At 48.0% G+C, this 22,582-nt stretch overlaps 1 protein-coding gene across 7 annotated transcripts; it reads right to left on the bottom strand.

Annotated features, from left to right (window-relative positions):
* Positions 1-1,033: 1,033 nt before the first annotated feature.
* uso1 (USO1 vesicle transport factor) lies at positions 1,034-22,548 on the bottom strand. Of its 7 annotated transcripts, none has more exons than XM_035531705.2 (27): positions 22,408-22,548; positions 21,445-21,531; positions 20,280-20,344; positions 15,302-15,378; positions 14,974-14,985; positions 14,572-14,619; positions 14,013-14,110; positions 13,612-13,714; positions 13,190-13,245; positions 12,915-13,035; positions 12,587-12,765; positions 12,284-12,424; positions 11,821-11,909; positions 11,439-11,593; positions 10,970-11,175; positions 10,775-10,795; positions 8,723-8,833; positions 8,510-8,628; positions 8,149-8,330; positions 7,555-7,676; positions 6,889-7,027; positions 6,602-6,762; positions 6,333-6,398; positions 5,840-5,938; positions 3,518-3,619; positions 3,113-3,328; positions 1,034-2,746 (listed from the first exon to the last, which is right to left on the bottom strand). In XM_035531705.2, the coding sequence occupies exons 1-27, from the start codon at positions 22,471-22,473 to the stop codon at positions 2,669-2,671; spliced, it is 2,919 nt and encodes a 972-aa protein (XP_035387598.1). In that variant the 5' UTR covers positions 22,474-22,548; the 3' UTR covers positions 1,034-2,668. The 7 variants fall into 7 exon arrangements, with proteins under 7 accessions (XP_035387598.1, XP_035387597.1, XP_035387599.1 ...); XM_035531704.2 differs by having other exon boundaries at positions 3,518-3,622; XM_035531706.2 differs by lacking the exon at positions 14,974-14,985 and having other exon boundaries at positions 3,518-3,622.
* Between the last annotated feature and the right edge of the window lie 34 nt (positions 22,549-22,582).

A 22,582-nucleotide genomic window follows, 5' to 3' on the forward strand; every position in this document is an offset into this window, starting at 1 on the left:
TTTAGAGCCGTGAAATGCCCAGTGCACGGTGCGTCACGCGGTAGTTAAACTACAAGTGCTTGTGCTGGGAGCCTGTAATCATATTCGGGTAATTGTGCATAATTCACGGCAAGGCCCACGAGCGCTTGGAAAGCCCTGGGTCTGACGGCCATGAGCAAGCAGAATTTCCTGAGGAGAGGAGAGGAGAGGAGAGGGGAGAGGAGAGGGGAGGGGACAGAATCCCCTAAATCCGTTAGTGATTTAGTTAGGACACTGTCTATCCATTAGTAAAACATGAGTTATCTGCGTATGATGGCGATACATGTACCGTTAAAGTCGGACATGATCATAACTGCCAGTAAGACGCTGCTTTCTTATTCCAACGCAGAAGAGAGAACATTATCTTTTAGTGTCACACGTGTGGACATGTTACCAACTTCCTGCACAGCCGCAACGCTCGAGACGTCATCTACTTCGCATCCATGATGTCACGGGGTCTCCTCGCGGCCGGGTGGAGGACATGGCCGTAACTCCCGAGTTTACGGTTACGTTTTAGTTTATGAAACGCATTTCCATTTATTTAGAAGCGGTCACTGAAAAATTAACCCTGTGGTTCAGGTTTTGATGCCAATTTAAAAGCTTCATTTTAACAACTGCAACCCATCCACCACGCGGTACGCGCATGCACTGTGGATCGGCACCTTCTGGGCGCTACAAGCAGTGGAGAACACCATCTATTTAACGTGCGGCCCAGTAACACCTACTGCCCCGAGCCCCGTTCAAAGACCGCCAGTCTGAAACAGATCCACTTACCAGTCATCCCAGACAGGTGCAGCGTTTAGCTTTAAACTGGTGTCCATCTCAAGTGAAGTGCTTTCCATTTCCACCACTGCTTTGGTGTAAAACAACATTTAGAAAACAGTAGGACAAACGTTAGGGTAGAGCACTCTTTCCATAAGGTTCAGGCTCTGCTGGAGTTCTCATGTACAGCACTGGGACCCACGGGTGCCCCCGCTTCCAGCTAGGGTGAGTAGCAGAAAGAAACACGACCACGCCAGAATATCTGCCCTTTATTCATGATAACCTGATGCAAAATGGCCTGGAGTCGCAACAGAAGCGCAATTCATACAAAAGGTTGGTCAAGAGCAGAACTTCGGGAGATGTGCACGGATCAGTCCAGTTTTAAAAAGGAAACACTGCTCTGCGTTTTTGAGTTTCGTTAGTAGTCTTCCTCAGCCAGGTGGTTAAGAACTTTTCACATTAAAACTGTGAAATTCAAACTCTTAAGCTCTCAAACAGTGACAGTTCTCTCAGCAGAGCAAACATTTCCTCTCCCAGCATCACTGCTTCCATTTTTAACCATTGCTTCTTAAAGTATGTGAATGTTCATTTAACAATGACAAAAATTAACTATAGTACAACTAATGCTGTGGGATTAACCAAACAATTATCAGAGCCAGCATCCTGGATGTTTTCTTAAGTACACTGTTGCAGATAATAAAACACAATGGTGAAACTTGTCTATGCAATGAAATCTAACTGCAATATTTAATCCCAAGTACATGAGTTTAAAAGCCTCGTTACCTATAAGGGAATTTATTCTGTATACTGATGTGACTTTAAGCAGATTATGTCCATAAATTAAATGTGTGAACATCTAAACCAGACGAAGCCTGCAAAAATAGCTCTGATAACTTGAACCTGAATGCATTGTCCCAGCAGAACCCCTGAAGGCTGATGAGGCTGTCTGTCTCTGTGTGTGCACGCGCACGCATTTCAGCAGCAGTTTGAGGGGGGAAGGGTACTGGACATCACTGAACAGCAGCTTTGTGAAGAGGTTGGTGTTCTAAGGTGCCAATCAAGGTGGGTGTGTCCCCACACTGCCCCCTAGCTGCTGTTTTAGAGATGGGCAGTGAAGAGCAAGTTCACCAGTGCACCTAAGCAATGAAGGCATACATTAAATCTCTCTCTCTCTCTCTCTCTCTCTCTCTCTCTCTCTCTCTCTCTCCCTCGCACTAACACTTGGGAAGGCTGACCAAGTGACCTGCCACTCTCAGGTGACAGAGGCAGTGTGTGAGAGGAAAATGTTTTCTCCCGAGTAGTTTTTACCAACCCAGCCGCTTCAGGTGGGACATTTCAACTCCTCTGTGCTGTAGCCAGGGGAAAAAAACACTAATAAACTGTGTTTGCAGGTGCAAAGTATGAAAGCACAGCATATAAACACACAAAAAGCCACAGGAGGTGGAGTTTCTTTTGGGTATTTATATCTCCAGTTATGGCATCTTATCTGTAGGATGCAGTTTTCTTCTTTTGCACCTTAAAAAAAGAATCTTTTTTTTTTTAAAGATGCGTGCATGTCTTTAACAACGATTGGATGGCCAAGAGATGCCGTGACCTGAGCACGTCTGTAGCAGTGTCTGGAGAGGTCACACAAGGCTTCTGATGGTCCAGTAGAAGTACACGAGAAAACCAGATCCTCCAATCAGGCCACAAAATAAAGAAATCAACACCAGAACTGAACAGAGGAGTCTGCTGGATGGGTAAATAGAAGCAGAGGATTGTGGGAATGTCCTGGAGCACCATTCCAAGGCCCCGTCCTGCCTCTCCCTCTGCAGATTAGTGTAGGCATGGAAGGGATCAGAAAGGCCTTTCACTTTTCCCTCCATTCTGGTGAACTGATGCAGTCTCTCTATTCATCATCATCCTCCTCCTCCTCCTCATCTTCCTCAGATGGGTCCCTAGCGTCCAGATCGTCCTCATCCTCAACCTGTAAGAAGACATGGACATCGCAGCTATGCAATCACATGTGATGATCAATTTGAACTCCTAAGACTAAGGTCTGGTTTCCTGGTTTAGGCTTAGGCATAAACTGGATCCTATTAAAACATTTCTGCTGTAGATGTCTCTCACATTTTATCAAAAGTCAAAATATCAAATGTTTTGTTGTCTGTACAATATTAATGATAATTGCTGTTTTCATCCCCTATATTGGTAAATTTCACATAGTTAAAACATAGAAAGAAATAGAACTTTTAGAAAAAAACGACATTAAATATTTTCATAAAAAGGCGAATGCAGAAAGTGTTCTATACGGGTGAGGGCCTGGTGGGGGAGCCACACCATGGGGCCCTACCATTTCTCCCAGGTCTTTGAGCTTATGTTTGAGGGTGAGGATCTTCTGGTCTTGGTCAGCCAGCAGCATCAGGAGATCATCCTGCTCCTTCTTGGACTCCGAGACGTCCTGCTGCAGTCTGCTTTTCTCTGCCTGCAAGATGGCTACTGTGCTGGTGGCTGACGCCAGCTCCTTCTCTAGTGCCGCCTTGACCTCAGAGAGACCCCGCAACTCCTCCTGACACACACACACACACACACACACACACACACACACACGCGTGTGCGCACAGATGCAGAGGGTCAGTGAGTTTGTAGCATGTGACAGAGGAAGACAAATGAGTCTGTGAGTTGGAAGTGTGTAAGACCTGTAGCCTGTGAGGTGGAGGTGAGTGTGTGTAGTGCATGTGTGTGTTTGTGTGAAGACCTGTAGTCTGTGTGTCTCGGCGGTCTGTGCTGAGAGTCTGCTCTCCAGCTCTGCCACTTGAGATACAGAGCCTGCCTCCCCCACACTGACTGCAGAAGACACCTGCTGGTGAGAGAGAGCACAGTTCCAATACTAATCTTATAACAGCAACACACAACCCTGCAGAAGAGAAAGCAGTTCCAATACTGCTCTCAGAACAGCAACACAGGCTTGCAGAAGAGAAAGCAGTTCCAATACTGCTCTCAGAACAGTAGTGTGCAAGCACGCACACAGCGGGAGAGAAAGCACGTTCCAGTAGACCATGTCACATTGATGTCATTTGCATTAAACAGAAACTAGTGTAGTGAAACAGATCCATGGAATAACGACAGACCCATCTTTATACTGGAATTGGAATGGAAAAACAAATGACCTTAACTTTTATACAGCACCATCATCAAAGTCGCCCAGTGAGGCAAAAGGCATACGTTTGTGCCTTCAACCTATTAAAGGTGTTACTGTATTAACCCTACATTAGCCTTACAGCACAAAATGATATATATAACTACTAGAATTAGAAATTACATTTTTACATACACCTACAGTGGTGCTTGAAAGTTTGGGAACCCTTTAAAAGTTTCTAGATTTCTGGATAAATTTGACCTGAAACTTCATCACAATGTCACACGAGTCCTAAAAGACCACCAAATCAAATGAGAAAAAAAAATAATACTCTGTCATTTATTTATGGAGGAAAATGAAACACATCTGAGTGGCAAAAGTACATGAACCTTTGCTTTCAGTATCTGGTGTGAGCCCCTTGTGTTGTAATAACTGAAACTAAATGTTTCAGGTAGTTATTGATTAGTCCCACATTTTTACTGGATTAAGGTCCAGACTTTGACTTGGCCATTCAAAAACTTTAACATCATTCTTTTTTAACCGTTCTTTGGTAGAGGGACGTGTGTGTTTAGGGTCTTTGTCTTGCTGCATGATCCATGTTCTCTTGAGTCTCAGGTCACGGACATTTTCCTTTAGAATTTGCTGGTATAATTCGGAATTCATTGTTCCATCAATGATGGCAGGCCATCCTGGCCCATATGCAGCAGTCCCAAACCAAAATACCACCACTGTGTTTCACAGAACAGATGAGGTTTTTATGTTTGAATGCTGTGTTGCCTTTTCTTCAAACATAACGCTACTCATTTAAACCAAAAAGATCTATTTTGGTTACATCCGTCCACAAAATATTGTCCATGTGATCTCCAGTAAACTACAGACGGGCACCGATGTTCTTGTTGGAGAGCAGGGCCTTTCTCCTTCCAACCCTGGGGTGCACACCACTGTTGTTCTCCTGATGGTGGACTCGTGAACTTTAACCCCAGCCAATGTGAGAAAGGCCTTCAGTTGTTTAGTGTTGCTCAGAGTCTTCTGTCCAATTTGTTTACTTCTGTCCAATTTGTTTGATTTGGTTCTCTTTATATACTTTTAGGACTTTTAGGTCAAATTTATGCAGAAATATAGAAACCTCTAAAGGTTTACAAACGTTCCAGCACCACTGTAGGTAGAAGTAGCAGTAGGTCTAGAAGTAGCAGTAGTTTCTAGTGATTTACATTATTCTAATATATAGCAAACCATGAGAAAGTTAATACCACCCCAGTGCCATACTTTGTCAGTATACAGTTTGATGTGTTCATATGCACAGTTGTGTTTTATGTCCTTTTTCATGCCTAGGCAGGACATTGGTCCATAATCCTGGACGTGACCTCAAAACCGTACCCACAAAGATGTATGTCTTGAGTTTGTCTTTTGTACAGATACTGTGTTTCCTCCTCGCGGTATATGAAGATATTCGGCCACTATCTTTGTCCATTTAGTTTGACCCTTGACCCAACAGTGACTGCGGGTTAGGAAACTTGCCTCACTGCTAAGAGTTAGCTTATCAGTGTATGACAGAGGTCACCAGACTCACACAGTTGATATAATCCACATGGGAATTCAGAGAGATTGAGCTGTTGCTCGTGTTTGACTGGTTAGTGACCACTCCGGTATGACAACTGGTCTTCTGCTGGCAAACCATTAAAATAACTGGTAAAGGCGTCTGGACAATCCATATTGCTGTATTCCTACAGCTGACACCACTCTGCCAATAGTCACCTTCAGTCACCAGTCTCTCACACCCACACCCACAGCCTTGTTCCTGAGTGTCCCCTCTTGCAGAGCTCACGTCCGGCCCCAGTTCACCTGCCCTGGCACATCGTGGTTTAGATATGGGGTCAGAGGTCACCTCTGCGGGGTGCTAGGAGGAAAGTACGACGAACCCCCAGTTTGGGAACAGCTCACCACAGTGTCTGCTCTCCTCTGTAGCTCCTGCCTGTCACTGTGCAGGTTGGCGATCTCCACCTCCTGGTTCTGCACCTGCTCCCTCAGTGCCTCCACTTCCTGTGAGACAACACCACCACCACCTCACTCAGCGAGAATACCCTCACTCCCACATCTCTCCAAATTCACACAGCCTGATCAGAGCCTGGGAAAAGTTTCACCTCAATCTCCATTAGGACTGGGATGACTGGCAGGCAAGAGAGAGATTGTAATGGAGTCAGACGGTTGTAATGTGATCTGTATATGGTGTGTGTGCTATGACTGTGTAGTATAATGGATGTCTAAGTGTGCTGAGCTCCTACTGCAGAGCCCTGGTCTGTAATCGCCTGGTTCCTGGACATGGGTTAATCCAGTGGTGAACTACCTTCAACCTTGACCTGGGAACCTGGCTCCAGGAATATCATAGTGTATACCTGTGTCTGTGTGTGTGTGATTGCTCGTGCTACCCTCTTACCTTCAGAAGCTCTGTGGGTCCAGACGCGATTCCTGAGCCTTCCACTGGCCGCAGCCCCTCGGTTTTCTGCACAGCACAAACCAAATACTCAAATACTGCTACTAGTACTCAAACACTCAAATACTGGCACTAGTACACAGCAAAACACACAAATTCTGAAAACACTCAAAATACTGACAACACAAATACTGAACATTCAAATCATTCATACTAAAATACTAAAAAATAATGTCACACGCACACATGTACACACATACACGCGCACACACCAGGCTGGTGATGAGTGTGTCCTTTTCTGTGACTTGCGTTTGCAGCTGTGCATGTTGTCTGCGTAACTCCTCCAACTCGTCTCTGAGCAGAGTAAATTCCTCTAGCTGAAGTCCGTTCTCATGGGCTTCCTCCGCCTGCCCAGACACAACACCATCTTTACCTGGGGGGGGGGGGTGGAAGAGAGAGAGAGAGAGAGCTCAGAATACATCCCACCCTGAAAGAACCAGAACGACATGAAGTCTCGACCTGACTTCTGTCAGACCTGCTCTTCTGCTCACACCAGTACCTAGTTTGAGTTTGAGGATGTTGTACTGGTCTTTGTGCTGCTGGATCTGGGAGAGTTGTTGCGTGATGGTGGTCTGCATCTGCTCCTGGTGCGCGGTCAGCAATGCCACTTGGTCCTTCAGCTCGTTCAACTGAACGTCCTGCCAGACAAAGAGACATAACAGGACAGTCTGTGGGCGGAGCTACAGCAGGTGGTAGCACTGAAGCTACAGCTGCTGGAAGAGCAGAAGGAGGCGGAGCTACAGGTAGCACTGAAGATACAGCTGTTGGAAGAGCAGAAGGAGGAAAACATTGTGTTTACAGTTGAAGTTCTGTGTGTTGTGACTACAAACTAAAAACTATGCACTCAAAAAGCCCTGTAAACCCACCAAGGTGTGAAGTATGAATTGAATGTTTAATAATGATTCCTGGATGGTATATGAAATGCACACCTACAAATTTTCTGTCACGTTAGAGGGTGATGAAACCGATCACGGATTTGCAATTCTTAGGATTATGAGCAGAGCCAGAGAAGATTTAAACTAGCAAAACCAGACTAGCTGGAAGACAGTAAGCGCGGTTAACACAAAATGCTGCTAAATCTTCCAGAGTTCAGGCCAGAGCAACCGATAGCACAGGTGTCAGAGAAGCTACAGGAAGTGAAACGGGTGTAGCGAGGTAGCGGCACCTGCTCCCTGATCAGCTCTTTGTACTGAGTGACGATGCTGTCATGCTGTTCCAGACTCTTCTTCACCTCTTCCTCCTTTTTCTCCTCCTCACTTGACTTGTGCACTGCCTTCGTTATGATGCCTGCAAGCAAACAGTGAGTGAACCGTTTGTGTGTCTTAAGAGGATCAATACTGCACTGGACTCAGTGCTGACATTCATCAGTTTCAAAAGACTTACTCAGATAATGTGTAAGACTGTGAACACCTGCACACTGATTAAATATTACGTAAACTAACATGAAACAACAGCTAAGATTCCTTAGTAAGTTAATCTTTTAATGACTAGTGGAAAGGTTCTCTGATTTAAGTAATAAGCGCACTCACTCATTTCAGACATTAAGTGACTTTGTATTTTTAAGATAAACATAAACCTTTTAATCCATAATCTATAAAACCTATTAGGAGGGCATCTGCGAACTGGGTATACATGCTGATACAACGCCAAGTCTTTAACATGATTCGTTTTCAACGGCAGTGGCGAAAGACTAGAGATGAGAGCGTGGATCATAGGGAAGTTACAGGCGCGGCCGTGTGAGGGACAGTATAGGACTGACCCTCCAGCTCTTTGACCAGCCTGGTGAACTCGTGGTCGAACAACATGTGCTCGGGGGTGGAGAAGGTTGGCTGGGGTTTCTGGGCCGCACGGGAATACAGCTCGTGCTTGGTGATGAAGCCCAGCTTCTCCACAAAGTTCTCCTTCCCGATACGCTTCTCAACCAGCTGCTTCAGTTTCTCTCTGGGGGACATGGACGAGATGAGGGAAAGTGAGGTGGAGCAGAGAGGCTTACAGAGCTTCAGAGCAGAGGTGCCAAAACAGCGTTGGAGAGACTTGCAGAAGGGAGGGGATATTTCACCAGGTATTTACAGCAAGAGAGACTAAGAGAGACACTGCGTTAGGGAGGGAGGGAATCTTACCTGGTATAGTTCTCCAGAGAGTTGTCATTGTAATAGATACAGATGCCCAGCAGGAGGGCACACAGGCCCTGCACAAGCCTCTCGTCCTCGCCCAGGTTCTCCGAGATTTGAGCCGTCAGCTGTAGACACGCAGTTAAGGGCCAGCGCATGCACACACAAGCACACATGCACTATTCCTCCAACAGCTGGAGGCTAAAGTAAGAGGGAGGATACAAAAGGAACGTTGTCCTGATTGTGTAGGAAGTGTGTGACCGCAATGGGACAGTTGCTCATCCATGTGCACAACAGCATGAGGAGGCCGACCCGCGCCTGCACCCTGCTGCCCTGTGTACACACACACGCACGCACACACGCACGCACGCACGCACACACGCATGCACACACGCACACACACACACACACACGCACGCAGATACACACGTGTATGTGCAGAGAGAAACACATCCATACAGACACACACACACAAATGTTTTACACAGCATCCTTTCTGCATGTTTTTCTAGTGTTCTAGTAATGGGTAAACCAGGTGACTGGAAGGCTAGAAGTTCTGACAGCAATTAAGTTCTGAAAACCCGAGAAAGACGCGTCCTCCAACAGTGTCCAAGACCTCCCAAGACCTTGTCCATCTGCTCATTGGACAAACAGTCATCAGTCTCTAACATGTTCTGCACCGACTGATTGACTCACAGACAAAACTACAGACAAAAACATTATACTGCAGTTATATTGCCACAGTGTGTTAAAAACATGCTGGTGACCCCTAGAGGACAGGGTTAAAAATTATTTTGTGACTTCTGTCATCCATCACAAACCACAGAAGACTCATTAGATTGTTCCGGATTGGTCAGAATCCTCGCAGTGCTAATTGTGATTTGTCGTACGGTCATTTGCATATCGCAGCCTGTGGTGATGTCAGCGCTTTAAAGGCCAGTACTGCAGTGATGAACGATAGTTTGTGCAGCTCAGCTCTATCACTGGTATTAAATGGAATAAAATGGAAATGGTTAACCCACCATGCTCTGTTGTTCTGGTCACACACCGCTGTTTTCTTTAGCGGTACATACATTTAGCAGACTCTAATACAAGATGTGCTGAATGAGCCAAAGTTTATACACATGTAACGTTAATGATGTCAGCAACCAACCGGGACAAATAAGCCCTCAAAAATAGGAATCCATGTCTACATCGGCATAACCCTGTATGAAAATGTCTGCAATGTGTTCACACCAAGATCGGTGATCTCAGGGTGGTACAGAGCAGCAGCCAGTCCACACGTGAAACGCCATGTTAGATCAGTAGAACTTCAAAAACCACAAGACGGGGTTAAAGGAGCTATTTTAAAAAAAGCAAGAGCGGACAGTATAACAGTGCTATTACTGCCATGCAGTCACACGAGCAGTCTCTCGCACTATGTGTTAATCCATTGTGTGTAATCTTGCCGCACACTGGTACAACTCTTGTGCACACTCGCAAGTGAAATCTTACGGTGTACTAATGCCTTTATTTATCTTCTGTGGATCACAATGACAAAACCAAAATCAACCTGTTAAATGGGTTTGGGTGTCTCAGTTCCTTCAGACTGTGAGGTTCAGCAATCCAACGTGATTTTTTCCCTTTGGTCTGTGAGAGAAAGTGACCAGCATTGTTTAGGACCTGAACACATGATTACAAGGTCAGAGGTCTTATCTTAGAGGGGAAGGGTTAGGGTTGAGCTACAGGGTCATTCCAAAGGAAAACACCAGAGCTGGTGGTTGGGGTTTTGGTGCAAAACAATGTTCATGTGTTGTTTTTTTTTAAGAAAAAAAGAAACTTTGATCTTCACTTTTGTCAGATTTCATCCCCACTGGTGTAACACAAAACCAAACAGGCAGAGGAGACACAAAGTAATCACAAATTAGCTTATTAGTTTTAAAATTAGTTTTAAAGTCTTTAATTTAGGTGAAAGAGGAAGTGAGGCAACCAATTGTCATTGTCCACCTGGCTACACTGCCACCTACAGGACAGGAGGAGAATGACAGTGACCTAAGAGGTCAAACTACAAAATCTACAGTGGACAAGCCCCAGAGATCACAATGAACTGTCGAGGTGCAGAACCAGAGACTGCCAGTCAGATATGGAACGAAAAACAGGGATGAGACGGCACGCAGGGAGGAGCACGAGGGAAGCAAAAGCACCCGGACACGTATAAAGGGTGGGAGCGGGAGGGGGCACCTGCTGAGGCAAAGCCAAACCATCACAACCTGCTGCCCACACACAGACACTTACCCGCCGGCTGAGTTTATCACCCTGTAAAATCACAACGCACTTCGGTTCAGATACTCGGACATGCACGCACGCACCAACACCAGGTAAAACACTTGGATGATATCGGAGTTTATAAGTTTATATATTCTGGTGGTGTTTAGCCAATGTAGACGAAGCTGCTGTACTGCATAAATAGGGAGACGGGGGCGGGGCTACCTGGGACAGGATGTTGGTGCACTGCTGGAGCAGGGAGACGGGAGGTTTGCCCAGGCTGGTGGCCAGCTGCACCCGCAACAGCTGTTCCTTCTGGGTGAGGTTATCCTGCAGGGCGTGGCCCAACGCCACCGCAGCACACCAGTTAGACAGAGAGTCGGCTGAGAACAGGCCCCCACAAAGCAGCTGCCCTGCAGAGATGGAGTTTGCTGGTGGAGGGAGAGGGAGAGAGAGGGAGGGAGAGGGAGAGAGAGGGAGGAGAGAGACATGAGAGACATGAAAGGGGTGACAGGATGCAGGAAGTGGAGGAAGAGAACAGGTAAGAAGATTATAAACAAAAGCCAAAAAAAAAAGTGAAATAGAGTGAAAGAGAGAAACAGAGTGAGAATGAGACCGTTAGAGTGAAAGAGAAGAGGAAAAGAGAGAAGGAACAGGTAGGTGTGTGTGTGTGTGTGTGTGTGTGTGTGTTTACCGTCTATAGTGGAGGGCAGGAGTGTGGCCACAATCTCACTCTGGCCCTTCTGGTTCTTGTAGAGGAAACACTGGAAGCAGTAGAGCACAGCACAGCGCAGGACAAAGGGCTGCCGCTCATTTACCATGGACATCAGCAGCACCACGATAGCAGGCCTGACACACACACACACACACACACACACACACACACACACACACACACAGGGTTAACACAGCACAGCGCAGGACAAAGGGCTGCCGCTCGTTTACCATGGACATCAGCAGCACCACGATAGCAGGCCTGACACACACACAAACAAACACACATGCAATCTCTCACACGCGTTCACACAATCTCACAGCACCATACAAATCCAAACACACAGTGGGAGGAGTCTCACCGTGGTGGGTTGGATGGAGCGTTGACAGAAGCAAAGTAGTCCTGGTTGACCTGTGACCCACGGATGACCTCTGACACAGTGTTGATGGTCTGCAGAACAAAAAACAATTTTTGTAATTTTAAGTACATTAATGAACATTGGTGACAGCCAATAGGAGGCCAGCCTAAGCAATAAGGATGCACGTATCTGATGGTGGGCGGGGCTTGGAGAACGGGCCGGATTGAGGGCGGGACTTAACTTTATCATGACTACAATTATAACATTATAGTTAATGAAGTGCTATCTGGTACACACTGAGAGCTAATGAGTTATTTTTGTGATTGTTTGTAGGGGGGGCATCTGAGCTTCGCATGTCTGTGTGCGTGTGTGTGTGAGTGACCTCTGTGAGGATATCAGCAGGGACGCCAGGGGAGATAGCAGGTCAGAGAGGACAGGTGTGTGTGTGGGTGTGTGTGCGTTTGACCTCAGTGAGGATGTCAGCAGGGACCCCGGTGGCCATTAGAATGGTGCAGAGCTGTTGTAACAGGCCACACTGGAACATGGTCTTCTGACAGCTGGCCGTGGCACCTGGAGAATTCACAGGGGACACCAGCACTCGTACCAGCTGCAAGAAGACAAGGAGAACACACACACACACACACATATGTACACACAGTTAGAGCAGCAAAACCTGAAACCGTCACACTTTCATAAAAGTCAACGCTCTCTTGCACTCAGAAGAGTCCTGGAGGACTGGAGGCTGGCACTGGTGTCGGGACTCCCTTACCTGTAGCATCAGGTGCAGGTTGGTGACCTTTTGCGCTGACCAGCCCGAGTTGTCATCGCCCACCTCAAACCACGGCTTCATCCTCTGGATGTAGGAGCCCTCCTTAAAGAAGTTCTGGTTTGAGCTGTTGTTCTTCAGTAGGGTCAGCAGCAGGAGCAGGCAGTCTTCTACCACAATACCTACACACACACACACACACACACACACACACACACACACACACCTCTGAGACTGGAGATGTTTGTTCTAGTCAACTCTTAAAGCAGGAGCAAGGAGGTTCTCATGTCATCTCTGCACGTGAGGAGGGAGCAGCGGGCTCTGGTCACACCTCCATCACTGCTGCCCTCCTCTGCCATGATGTCCAACAGTCTCTCAAAAGCGTTTTCAAACGCCACAATCTTCTGGATGGCTGCGTTGCCTTTGGTGAGCTGCTGCAGCAGAAGGAGGCCCTGGCCAAGAAAAGGAGAAAACACTTCAGACTCGCATCTGTGGGAAAGAGCGAACAGCGGTTGGTATGACATTCTGGGTGGCGTATGACTATCAGGGTTTAAATTTGTGGCGCCCCCTTGTGGTGTGTCCCTGATACTACAGCAGGGAACATACGTCATTACGGATAACCTCTCTGGAGTCAGCCAATAGGTCCATTAGCCTGGAAACACCTGCAGGGCAACAGAAAGGCGCAACATTCAAACATTTACTATCAGCACCACAAAGAACCATCAACATGAATCCACTCTTCACCACAACCAATTATATCAGCCTGCTCTCAGTGGGTATACAGGATGGGTGTGTGTGTGTGTGTGTGTGTGTGTGGGTGTGTGGGTGTGTGTGTGTGTGTGTGTGTGGGTGGGTGTGGGTGGGTGTGTGTGTGGGTGTGTGGGTGCAACGATGGCCATGGAGACCCTGCTGATATGAAGGTCTCTTGTCTGGTGTGTTGTGTGTGGTTTTGTGTAGATGTGTGCTGTCCTGCAGTGCCAGGCTGTGAGGGGGCACACAACAGCTGGAAAGTAGATGGGCACACTGACCCATGGGACTGACGAGGATAACGCCCTGTAGCTGGGTACACTGGCACTTCAGCAAAGCTGTCAGGAGCTTCACTCCGGGCCAACGGACATGGAAGTCAAATTCCTGAGGGGCGGGGGTGTGAGGAGAGTGAAAGAATCATCATTTGTTGAACACAATCACAAACAGTTCAACTTTAGAGCTTCTCCATAGCAGGGCAATATTGTACCTAATACAACCATGCCAATAAAGATGCCTTTAACTGAATTTAACTGAAAGAAGAGGAGTCAGGGTGAGAGAGAGAGAGAGAGAGAGAGAGAGAGAGAGAGAGAGAGAGACACAGTGTGCGAGAGAGACAGTGTGAGAAAGAGAGAGGGTGGGAGGATATCAAGTTAAGTAGTGTTCAAATGTGTGTGAGCATCACCTCCAGCAGAGACAGCAGTAGCGTGACATTCTCCGGCTCCTGGATAAAACGCTCAGTAAACTGAGATCCGATGTCATCCTGCTTCCTCTGGGTGTCCTCTGGGGGGGGGGGGGGGGGGGGGAGAGAGAGAGAGAGAGAGAGAGAGAAATGAACAGTCCATGCAGTGAGTTCTTTGTTGGCTTAGTTGATGGGGTGTTGAGCAGGAGGAAAGGGTTAGACCACAGTGTGAGCGCAGCAGGCAGGACGGATGCTGTAGCTACAAGTGGTTATAGCACTAAAACCCGCTCACAAGCACAAGAAGCAGATGGCTGTGTGTGTGTGTGTGTGTGTGTGTGTGTGTTAGTGTTAGCTGTTCCCAGAACAGGGGTGAAGAAGCTCAGAAGTGATGGATTTTTCTGTCATTTTTAGCTAGGATGAGAAGAAGAAGACACCAGGTGAGAAAACAAATAGCGGAGAGAGGTAAAACCTGTCACCCGTTAAACATTAACTGTGGAGACTAGCAGCTTCAGATCAAGCTAAATAAGCCCCGGCTAGCAACATCGCCCTGAGCGCCACTGACCAGGTGCCGATACGCTTTTAGTCTTGCCTGAGACAGGAGCAGCAGCGTCTGTGAATGTGAGATGGAGAGTGAGGCTTTTTCTACATACTACACAGCCCATCGAGCCAAACGCGTCTCCAAAAACCCTTCCTTCAGCAGCAAGAAATACTGGGAACTTGTGCAAATATACAGCCAGAACCTTGGACAGTGCCATATCACCTAAGTGTTCAGCTTAGAGCAAAAAAATCTTGATGCTATTTATTTGATAATAAGCGACAAACATCTGATGATCGAACTACGTAGTTTACTGGGCCAAACCTCTATGAGACAATCAGACTAAAGCAAAAAATGAGACCACAGGCAGAAAGCAGAGGCCTGGAGGAGGGCCCTAGTTCAAGGGTCATGCACAGACAAGAATGTTACCTTCTGATTCGTCTGGAGGGTTAAACATGGAAGAAAAGAGAGGGGGGGGGATCAGCAAGGTGTCACGTTCCTAAGCACTTCACAGCAACACGAGGCACACGCACACTGATCTCACATCAGTTTGCCATGACAGCAACGCATGAGTCGTTCCCTCCACATTTACGATTAGAACTCAGTATGAAAAAATAAAACTAACAATCACTCTATGTTTTCACTAAGACATTTAAAACCAGCATGAATCTCTGGCAATGATTTAATTATTAGTTCTGATGTAATATACTTCATGGAACTGTAACTGAGAGTGAGGTGTGAATGAAAACAGAAATACCTTGTTCCTCATCTTCATCATTGCAGATGATGTTGTACAGAGTGTCCAAAGCGTAACCCAGGATTTCAGAGTCTGACCTGTGGTTGTGGTTATGAGCGTGACAGGGAAAAAATAGATTCGCAATTTGAACTGAACTATTCCGGAACCTTCTCAGGATGAGATGATGTGAGGCCTGGGTGTGCGCGCGTACAGGTGAGGCCTGTGAGTGCGCGCGTACAGGTGAGGCCTTTGTGAGTGCGCGCGTACAGGTGAGGCCTTTGTGAGTGCGCGCGTACAGGTGAGGCCTTTGTGAGTGCGCGCGTACAGGTGAGGCCTTTGTGAGTGCGCGCGTACAGGTGAGGCCTTTGTGAGTGCGCGCGTACAGGTGAGGCCTTTGTGAGTGCGCGCGTACAGGTGAGGCCTTTGTGAGTGCGCGCACAGGTGAGGCCTGTGAGTGCGCACGCACAGGTGAGGCCTGTGAGTGCGCGCGTACAGGTGAGGCCTGTGAGTGCACGTACAGGTACAGGTGAGGCCTGTGTGTGCGCGCGTACAGGTACAGGTGAGGCCTCTGTGTGTGTGTGTGCGTACCGGTGGGGCCTGTGTGTGTGTGTGTGTTTGTGTGCGTACCGGTGAGGCCTGTGTGTGTGTGTGTGTTTGTGTGCGTACCGGTGAGGCCTGTGTGTGTTTGTGTGCGTACAGCTGAGGCCTGCGTGTGTGTTTGTGTGTGTGTGTACGTACAGGTGAGGCCTGTGTGTGTGTGTGTGTGTACGTACAGGTGAGGCCCGTGTGTGTGTGTGTGTGTGTGTGTGTGTGTACAGGTGAGGCCCATGTGTGTGTGTGTGTGTGTACGTACAGGTGAGGCCCATGTGTGTGTGTGTGTGTGTGTGTGTGTGTACGTACAGGTGAGGCCTGTGTGTGTGTGTGTGTGTGTGTGTACGTACAGGTGAGGCCTGTGTGTGTGTGTGTGTACGTACAGGTGAGGCCTGTGTGTGTGTGTGTGTGTACAGGTGAGGCCCGTGTGTGTGTGTGTGTGTGTGTACAGGTGAGGCCCGTGTGTGTGTGTGTGTGTGTGTACAGGTGAGGCCCGTGTGTGTTTGTGTGTGTGTGTGTGTGTGTGTACAGGTGAGGCCCATGTGTGTGTGTGTGTGTGTGTGTGTGTGTACGTACAGGTGAGGCCTGTGTGTGTGTGTGTGTGTGTACGTACAGGTGAGGCCTGTGTGTGTGTGTGTGTGTGTGTGTACAGGTGAGGCCTATGTGTGTGTGTGTGTGTGTGTACGTGTACGTGTGTGTGTACAGGTGAGGCCTATGTGTGTGTGTGTGTGTACGTGTACGTGTGTGTGTACAGGTGAGGCCTATGTGTGTGTGTGTGTACGTGTACGTGTGTGTGTACAGGTGAGGCCTATGTGTGTGTGTGTGTACGTGTACGTGTGTGTGTGTACAGGTGAGGCCTATGTGTGTGTGTGTGTACGTGTACGTGTGTGTGTGTACAGGTGAGGCCTATGTGTGTGTGTGTGTACGTGTGCGTGTGTACAGGTGAGGCCTGTGTGTGTGTGTACGTGTACGTGTGCGTGTACAGGTGAGGCCTGTGTGTGTGTGTACGTGTACGTGTGCGTGTACAGGTGAGGCCTATGTGTGTGTGTGTGTGTACGTGTGCGTGTACAGGTGAGGCCTATGTGTGTGTGTGTGTGTGTGTACGTGTACAGGTGAGGCCTGTGTGTGTGTGTACGTGTACGTGTACAGGTGAGGCCTGTGTGTGTGTGTGTGTGTACGTGTACGTGTACAGGTGAGGCCTGTGTGTGTGTGTACGTGTACGTGTACAGGTGAGGCCTATGTGTGTGTGTGTGTGTACGTGTACAGGTGAGGCCTGTGTGTGTGTGTGTGTGTGTGTGTACGTGTACAGGTGAGGCCTGTGTGTGTGTGTACGTGTACAGGTGAGGCCTGTGTGTGTGTGTACGTGTACAGGTGAGGCCTGTGTGTGTGTGTGTGTGTGTGTACGTGTACAGATGAGGCCTGTGTGTGTGTGTGTGTGTGTGTACGTGTACAGATGAGGCCTGTGTGTGTGTGTGTGTGTACGTGTACGTGTACAGGTGAGGCCTGTGTGTGTGTGTGTGTGTACGTGTACGTGTACAGGTGAGGCCTGTGTGTGTGTGTGTGTGTACGTGTACGTGTACAGGTGAGGCCTATGTGTGTGTGTGTGTGTGTACGTGTACGTGTACAGGTGAGGCCTATGTGTGTGTGTGTGTACGTGTACGTGTGTGTGTACAGGTGAGGCCTATGTGTGTGTGTGTGTACGTGTACGTGTGTGTGTACAGGTGAGGCCTATGTGTGTGTGTACGTGTACGTGTACAGGTGAGGCCTATGTGTGTGTGTGTGTACGTGTGTGTGTACAGGTGAGGCCTATGTGTGTGTGTGTGTACGTGTACGTGTGTGTGTACAGGTGAGGCCTATGTGTGTGTGTGTGTGTGTACAGGTGAGGCCTATGTGTGTGTGTGTGTACAGGTGAGGCCTATGTGTGTGTGTGTGTACGTGTACGTGTGTGTGTACAGGTGAGGCCTATGTGTGTGTGTGTGTACGTGTACGTGTGTGTGTACAGGTGAGGCCTATGTGTGTGTGTGTGTGTACGTGTACGTGTGTGTGTACAGGTGAGGCCTATGTGTGTGTGTGTGTACGTGTGTGTGTACAGGTGAGGCCTATGTGTGTGTGTGTGTACGTGTACGTGTGTGTGTACAGGTGAGGCCTATGTGTGTGTGTGTGTACGTGTACGTGTGTGTGTACAGGTGAGGCCTATGTGTGTGTGTGTGTGTACGTGTACGTGTGTGTGTACAGGTGAGGCCTATGTGTGTGTGTGTGTACGTGTACGTGTGTGTGTACAGGTGAGGCCTATGTGTGTGTGTGTGTACGTGTACGTGTGTGTGTACAGGTGAGGCCTATGTGTGTGTGTGTGTGTACGTGTACGTGTGTGTGTACAGGTGAGGCCTATGTGTGTGTGTGTGTACGTGTACGTGTGTGTGTACAGGTGAGGCCTATGTGTGTGTGTGTACGTGTACGTGTGTGTGTACAGGTGAGGCCTATGTGTGTGTGTGTGTGTGTACGTGTACGTGTGTGTGTACAGGTGAGGCCTATGTGTGTGTGTGTGTACGTGTACGTGTGTGTGTACAGGTGAGGCCTATGTGTGTGTGTGTACGTGTACGTGTGTGTGTACAGGTGAGGCCTATGTGTGTGTGTGTGTGTGTACGTGTACGTGTGTGTGTACAGGTGAGGCCTATGTGTGTGTGTGTGTGTACGTGTGTGTGTACAGGTGAGGCCTATGTGTGTGTGTGTGTACACAGGTGAGGCCTATGTGTGTGTGTGTGTACGTGTGTGTGTACAGGTGAGGCCTATGTGTGTGTGTGTGTACGTGTGTGTGTACAGGTGAGGCCTATGTGTGTGTGTGTGTACGTGTGTGTGTACAGGTGAGGCCTATGTGTGTGTGTGTGTACGTGTGTGTGTACAGGTGAGGCCTATGTGTGTGTGTGTGTGTACGTGTGTGTGTACAGGTGAGGCCTATGTGTGTGTGTGTGTGTACGTGTGTGTGTACAGGTGAGGCCTATGTGTGTGTGTGTGTGTACGTGTGTGTGTACAGGTGAGGCCTATGTGTGTGTGTGTGTACGTGTGTGTGTACAGGTGAGGCCTATGTGTGTGTGTGTGTACGTGTGTGTGTACAGGTGAGGCCTATGTGTGTGTGTGTGTACGTGTGTGTGTACAGGTGAGGCCTATGTGTGTGTGTGTGTACGTGTGTGTGTACAGGTGAGGCCTATGTGTGTGTGTGTGTGTACAGGTGAGGCCTATGTGTGTGTGTGTGTGTACGTGTACGTGTGTGTGTGTGTACGTGTACGTGTGTGTGTACAGGTGAGGCCTGTGTGTGTGTGTGTGTACGTGTGTGTGTACAGGTGAGGCCTGTGTGTGTGTGTGCGCGTACAGGTGAGGCCTGTGTGTGTGTGTGCGCGCACAGGTGAGGTCTGTGTGTGTGTGTGTGCGCGTACAGGTGAGGTCTGTGTGTGTGTGCGCGCGTACAGGTGAGGTCTGTGTGTGTGTGTGTGTGCGCGTACAGGTGAGGCCTGTGTGTGTGTGTGTGCGCGTACAAGTGAGGCCTGTGTGTGTGTGTGTGTGTGTGTGTGTGTGTGTGTGTGCGTACAGGTGAGGCCTGTGTGTGTGTGTGCGCGTACAGGTGAGGCCTGTGTGTGTGCGCGCGTACAGGTGAGGCCTGTGTGTGTGTGTGCGCGTACAGGTGAGGCCTGTGTGTGTGTGTGTGTGTGTGTGTGTGCGCGTACAGGTGAGGCCTGTGTGTGTGTGTGTGTGTGTGTGTGCACGTACAGGTGAGGCCTGTGTGTGTGTGTGTGTGTGCGCGTACAGGTGAGGCCTGTGTGTGTGTGTGTGTGCGCGTACAGGTGAGGCCTGTGTGTGTGTGTGTGTGCGCGTACAGGTGAGGCCTGTGTGTGTGTGTGTGTGTGTGTGTGTGTGTGCGTACAGGTGAGGCCTGTGTGTGTGTGTGTGTGCGCGTACAGGTGAGGCCTGTGTAGGTGTGTGTGTGTGTGTGCGTACAGGTGAGGCCTGTGTGTGTGTGTGTGTGCGCGTACAGGTGAGGCCTGTGTATGTGTACGTGTGCATGCACGTGTGTACAGGTGAGACCTGGGTGTGTGTACTTGTGCATGCATGTGTGTACAGGTGAGGCCTGGGTGTGTGTACATGTGCACGCATGTGTGTACAGGTGAGGCCTGCGTGTGTGTACATGTGCACGCGTGTATGTACAGGTGAGGCCTGGGTGTGTGTACGTGTGTGTGTACAGGTGAGGCCTGGGTGTGTGTACGTGTGTGTGTACAGGTGAGGCCTGGGTGTGTGTACGTGTGTGTGTACAGGTGAGGCCTGGGTGTGTATGTGTGTGTGTATTGGTGAGGCCTGGGTGCCTAAGTTTGTGTGTGTTTGTTTGTATGTATGTACAGGTGAGGCCTGTGCATCATACCTGTCTGTCTGCAGGATGCGAATCAGGTGTTCCATTGCCTGGGTCCCCACCTCCATGCGATATTTCTACAAAAGAGGCACAGTGTATAAGTATACAGGTGGTACCAAAGTTGCCTCTCTGCTAGGGCACTGGGGTTCAAACCCAATCTGGATAAGTGCGCAGTGCTGTTACGATTTAAAAGTCTTCAACTCAAGACACAGCCATATGTTATGTAAATTGCAGTTTTCCACATACCACTAATCTCATGCCTGAGGTTAGTCAGTCATCTTTCTCTGTGGTGTGTCATCAATATGTCAATCAACCATTTACATATTATTCTGATTGGCTTTCATTTGAGGCACAGGTTCATTAAGAGCAGTGGTGTGCTGATACTGGAGCTCTAATTAAAACAACGGTAACTTTTATTAATAGGAATTAAATACTGTGTCACATATTTTGTGGGGCACTGCACAGTTTAAGTTTTAAGAACATGGCCCTCTGTGTGTAGCAGCAGGGACTGTGTTAGTTCATAAATCAGAATTTATTTATGTAGTGCTTTTTACAACAGATGTCACAAAGCAGCTTTACAGCAGTGTCTGTGAGTCTGTAGAGAGCCTAAGAGGGTCGCTGTGAGCCCTCCTCCAGACTGTCAGTCGGGCCCGATGAACTCATCAGGCACGGCTGATAGGCTGTACTGAGCAGGAGGACGTGTAAACAGACCCCTCTACTCCTGCACTCTCCGTATAATTAGACTAACATGGTATATATGTGGTTTATATTCATTTATAGAACTCAGGAATGATGGGACATTCACAGCTCATAAACAACTTTTGTACAACACAAGGAGCTACCTCTTTATTCAGGGCTATTCATGTTACAAAAGCTTGTGAGGAAATCTCAAAGGGCCGATATCTATGTAGAGGTTGTATGGACTAGGGGAGTGAAATTGTGTTTTGAAACTTTAATAATATTTACATATTACTTCAAAATTCTTTATTTCATTGAAGTGAGAGGAATTCAGCTTTCCATGATATAGACCCTTTAAAAGTGACCCACCTTTTGGAGTTTTGGTGAACAGGCCAAAAAGATATCATAGGTTTGTCTTACTTCATCGTCTAAGAAACGCAGAAACTTTATTAAAAACTTAACATCCTGGAAGGTAAACCTACAACACCTGGATGTGTACCTTGGAGAGGGATTTTAGCGCGCGGACAGCATCCCTCCGATCCTCTAGTAGCGTGGACGAGGCCACGCGATCGCACAGCTTCTGGATCTGCAGTGAGACAAGCGCATGCGAGCACATCAGTTAGTTCATAACGACTGAGCAACGTAGGTTATGGTCCACCTTACTGCACGTCGTCCAAAGCAAAGACACGCATCGACCGCCCTGCTCTCTTCTGTAACGTTGAACACGCGACTACAAACCCCCCCCCCCCAAAAAACCTCGCACTGCACATATAGCAAATGCATACGTTTGTAGGTCATATGCATGTTTGTAGGTGTCTTGGCCAAATGTTAAATGTGCACGTCTTGCTTAAGTCTCTTATGGTCGTGCGTGGAAGGCCTACATATCAGATGACACTAGCTAGCTACCACTCCGAATACAAACGCCCAGTTGTTACACAGCAAACTTCAATTATTTTTGACCAGACGGTAAATTCCCATCGATTCAAAACAACAAAGTTATGTCAAGATACACGTCACGGTCGCGAGCGATACAACTGGCTCGAGGACCCTCGGGCTTTAGCTGGGAAGCTAAGTTAAGATAGCATAAGCTGATGGTAATGGAGTGATAGTGACAGGTGGACGCGCCGGGGGCAACGCCCATGTGGAAAAACCGTCTTCTCTAAAATAAAAATCCTTTTCTAATGCGCGCTTTAAGGCTGTTAAGCTAGTTTGTTAGAGAATAGTTTAGCTAACCAGCTAATAAACCTGGCTGATCTGATATAGCTAGGCTTCATTAGCTAGTCTAGATAGCAACCATGGGTCTTGTCTATCTAACCCAGGTTACAGATTTCAGACTTTACTATATCTAGTTTTATCAGAATGGTAAAGTACAGCATGTTAACTTTATCCAGGCTTAATGGGGGTAAATAACGTTAGCGTTAGCTATCTCAAAGCTAGCGTTAGCTTAGTGTAGCTAACTTACAGTCTCTACCCCAGACGGCTGCGCTCCCGCCGGCTGTCCTCCTATTACGCCCCTGATGAAATTCATCCTTCAGCGGGTCAACGGTGCTTGAAATTACACTTTCCGAAGAAACCTCTGTGATATAACCGAGTATGGAGTGCCTGAAAAGGTGATGTTTTCACACTAAACAGCCCCC

The sequence above is a fragment of the Electrophorus electricus genome, chromosome 12 (assembly GCF_041902795.1).
Source record: "Electrophorus electricus isolate QZ-2024a chromosome 12, ASM4190279v1, whole genome shotgun sequence".
NCBI lineage: Eukaryota > Metazoa > Chordata > Actinopteri > Gymnotiformes > Gymnotidae > Electrophorus > Electrophorus electricus.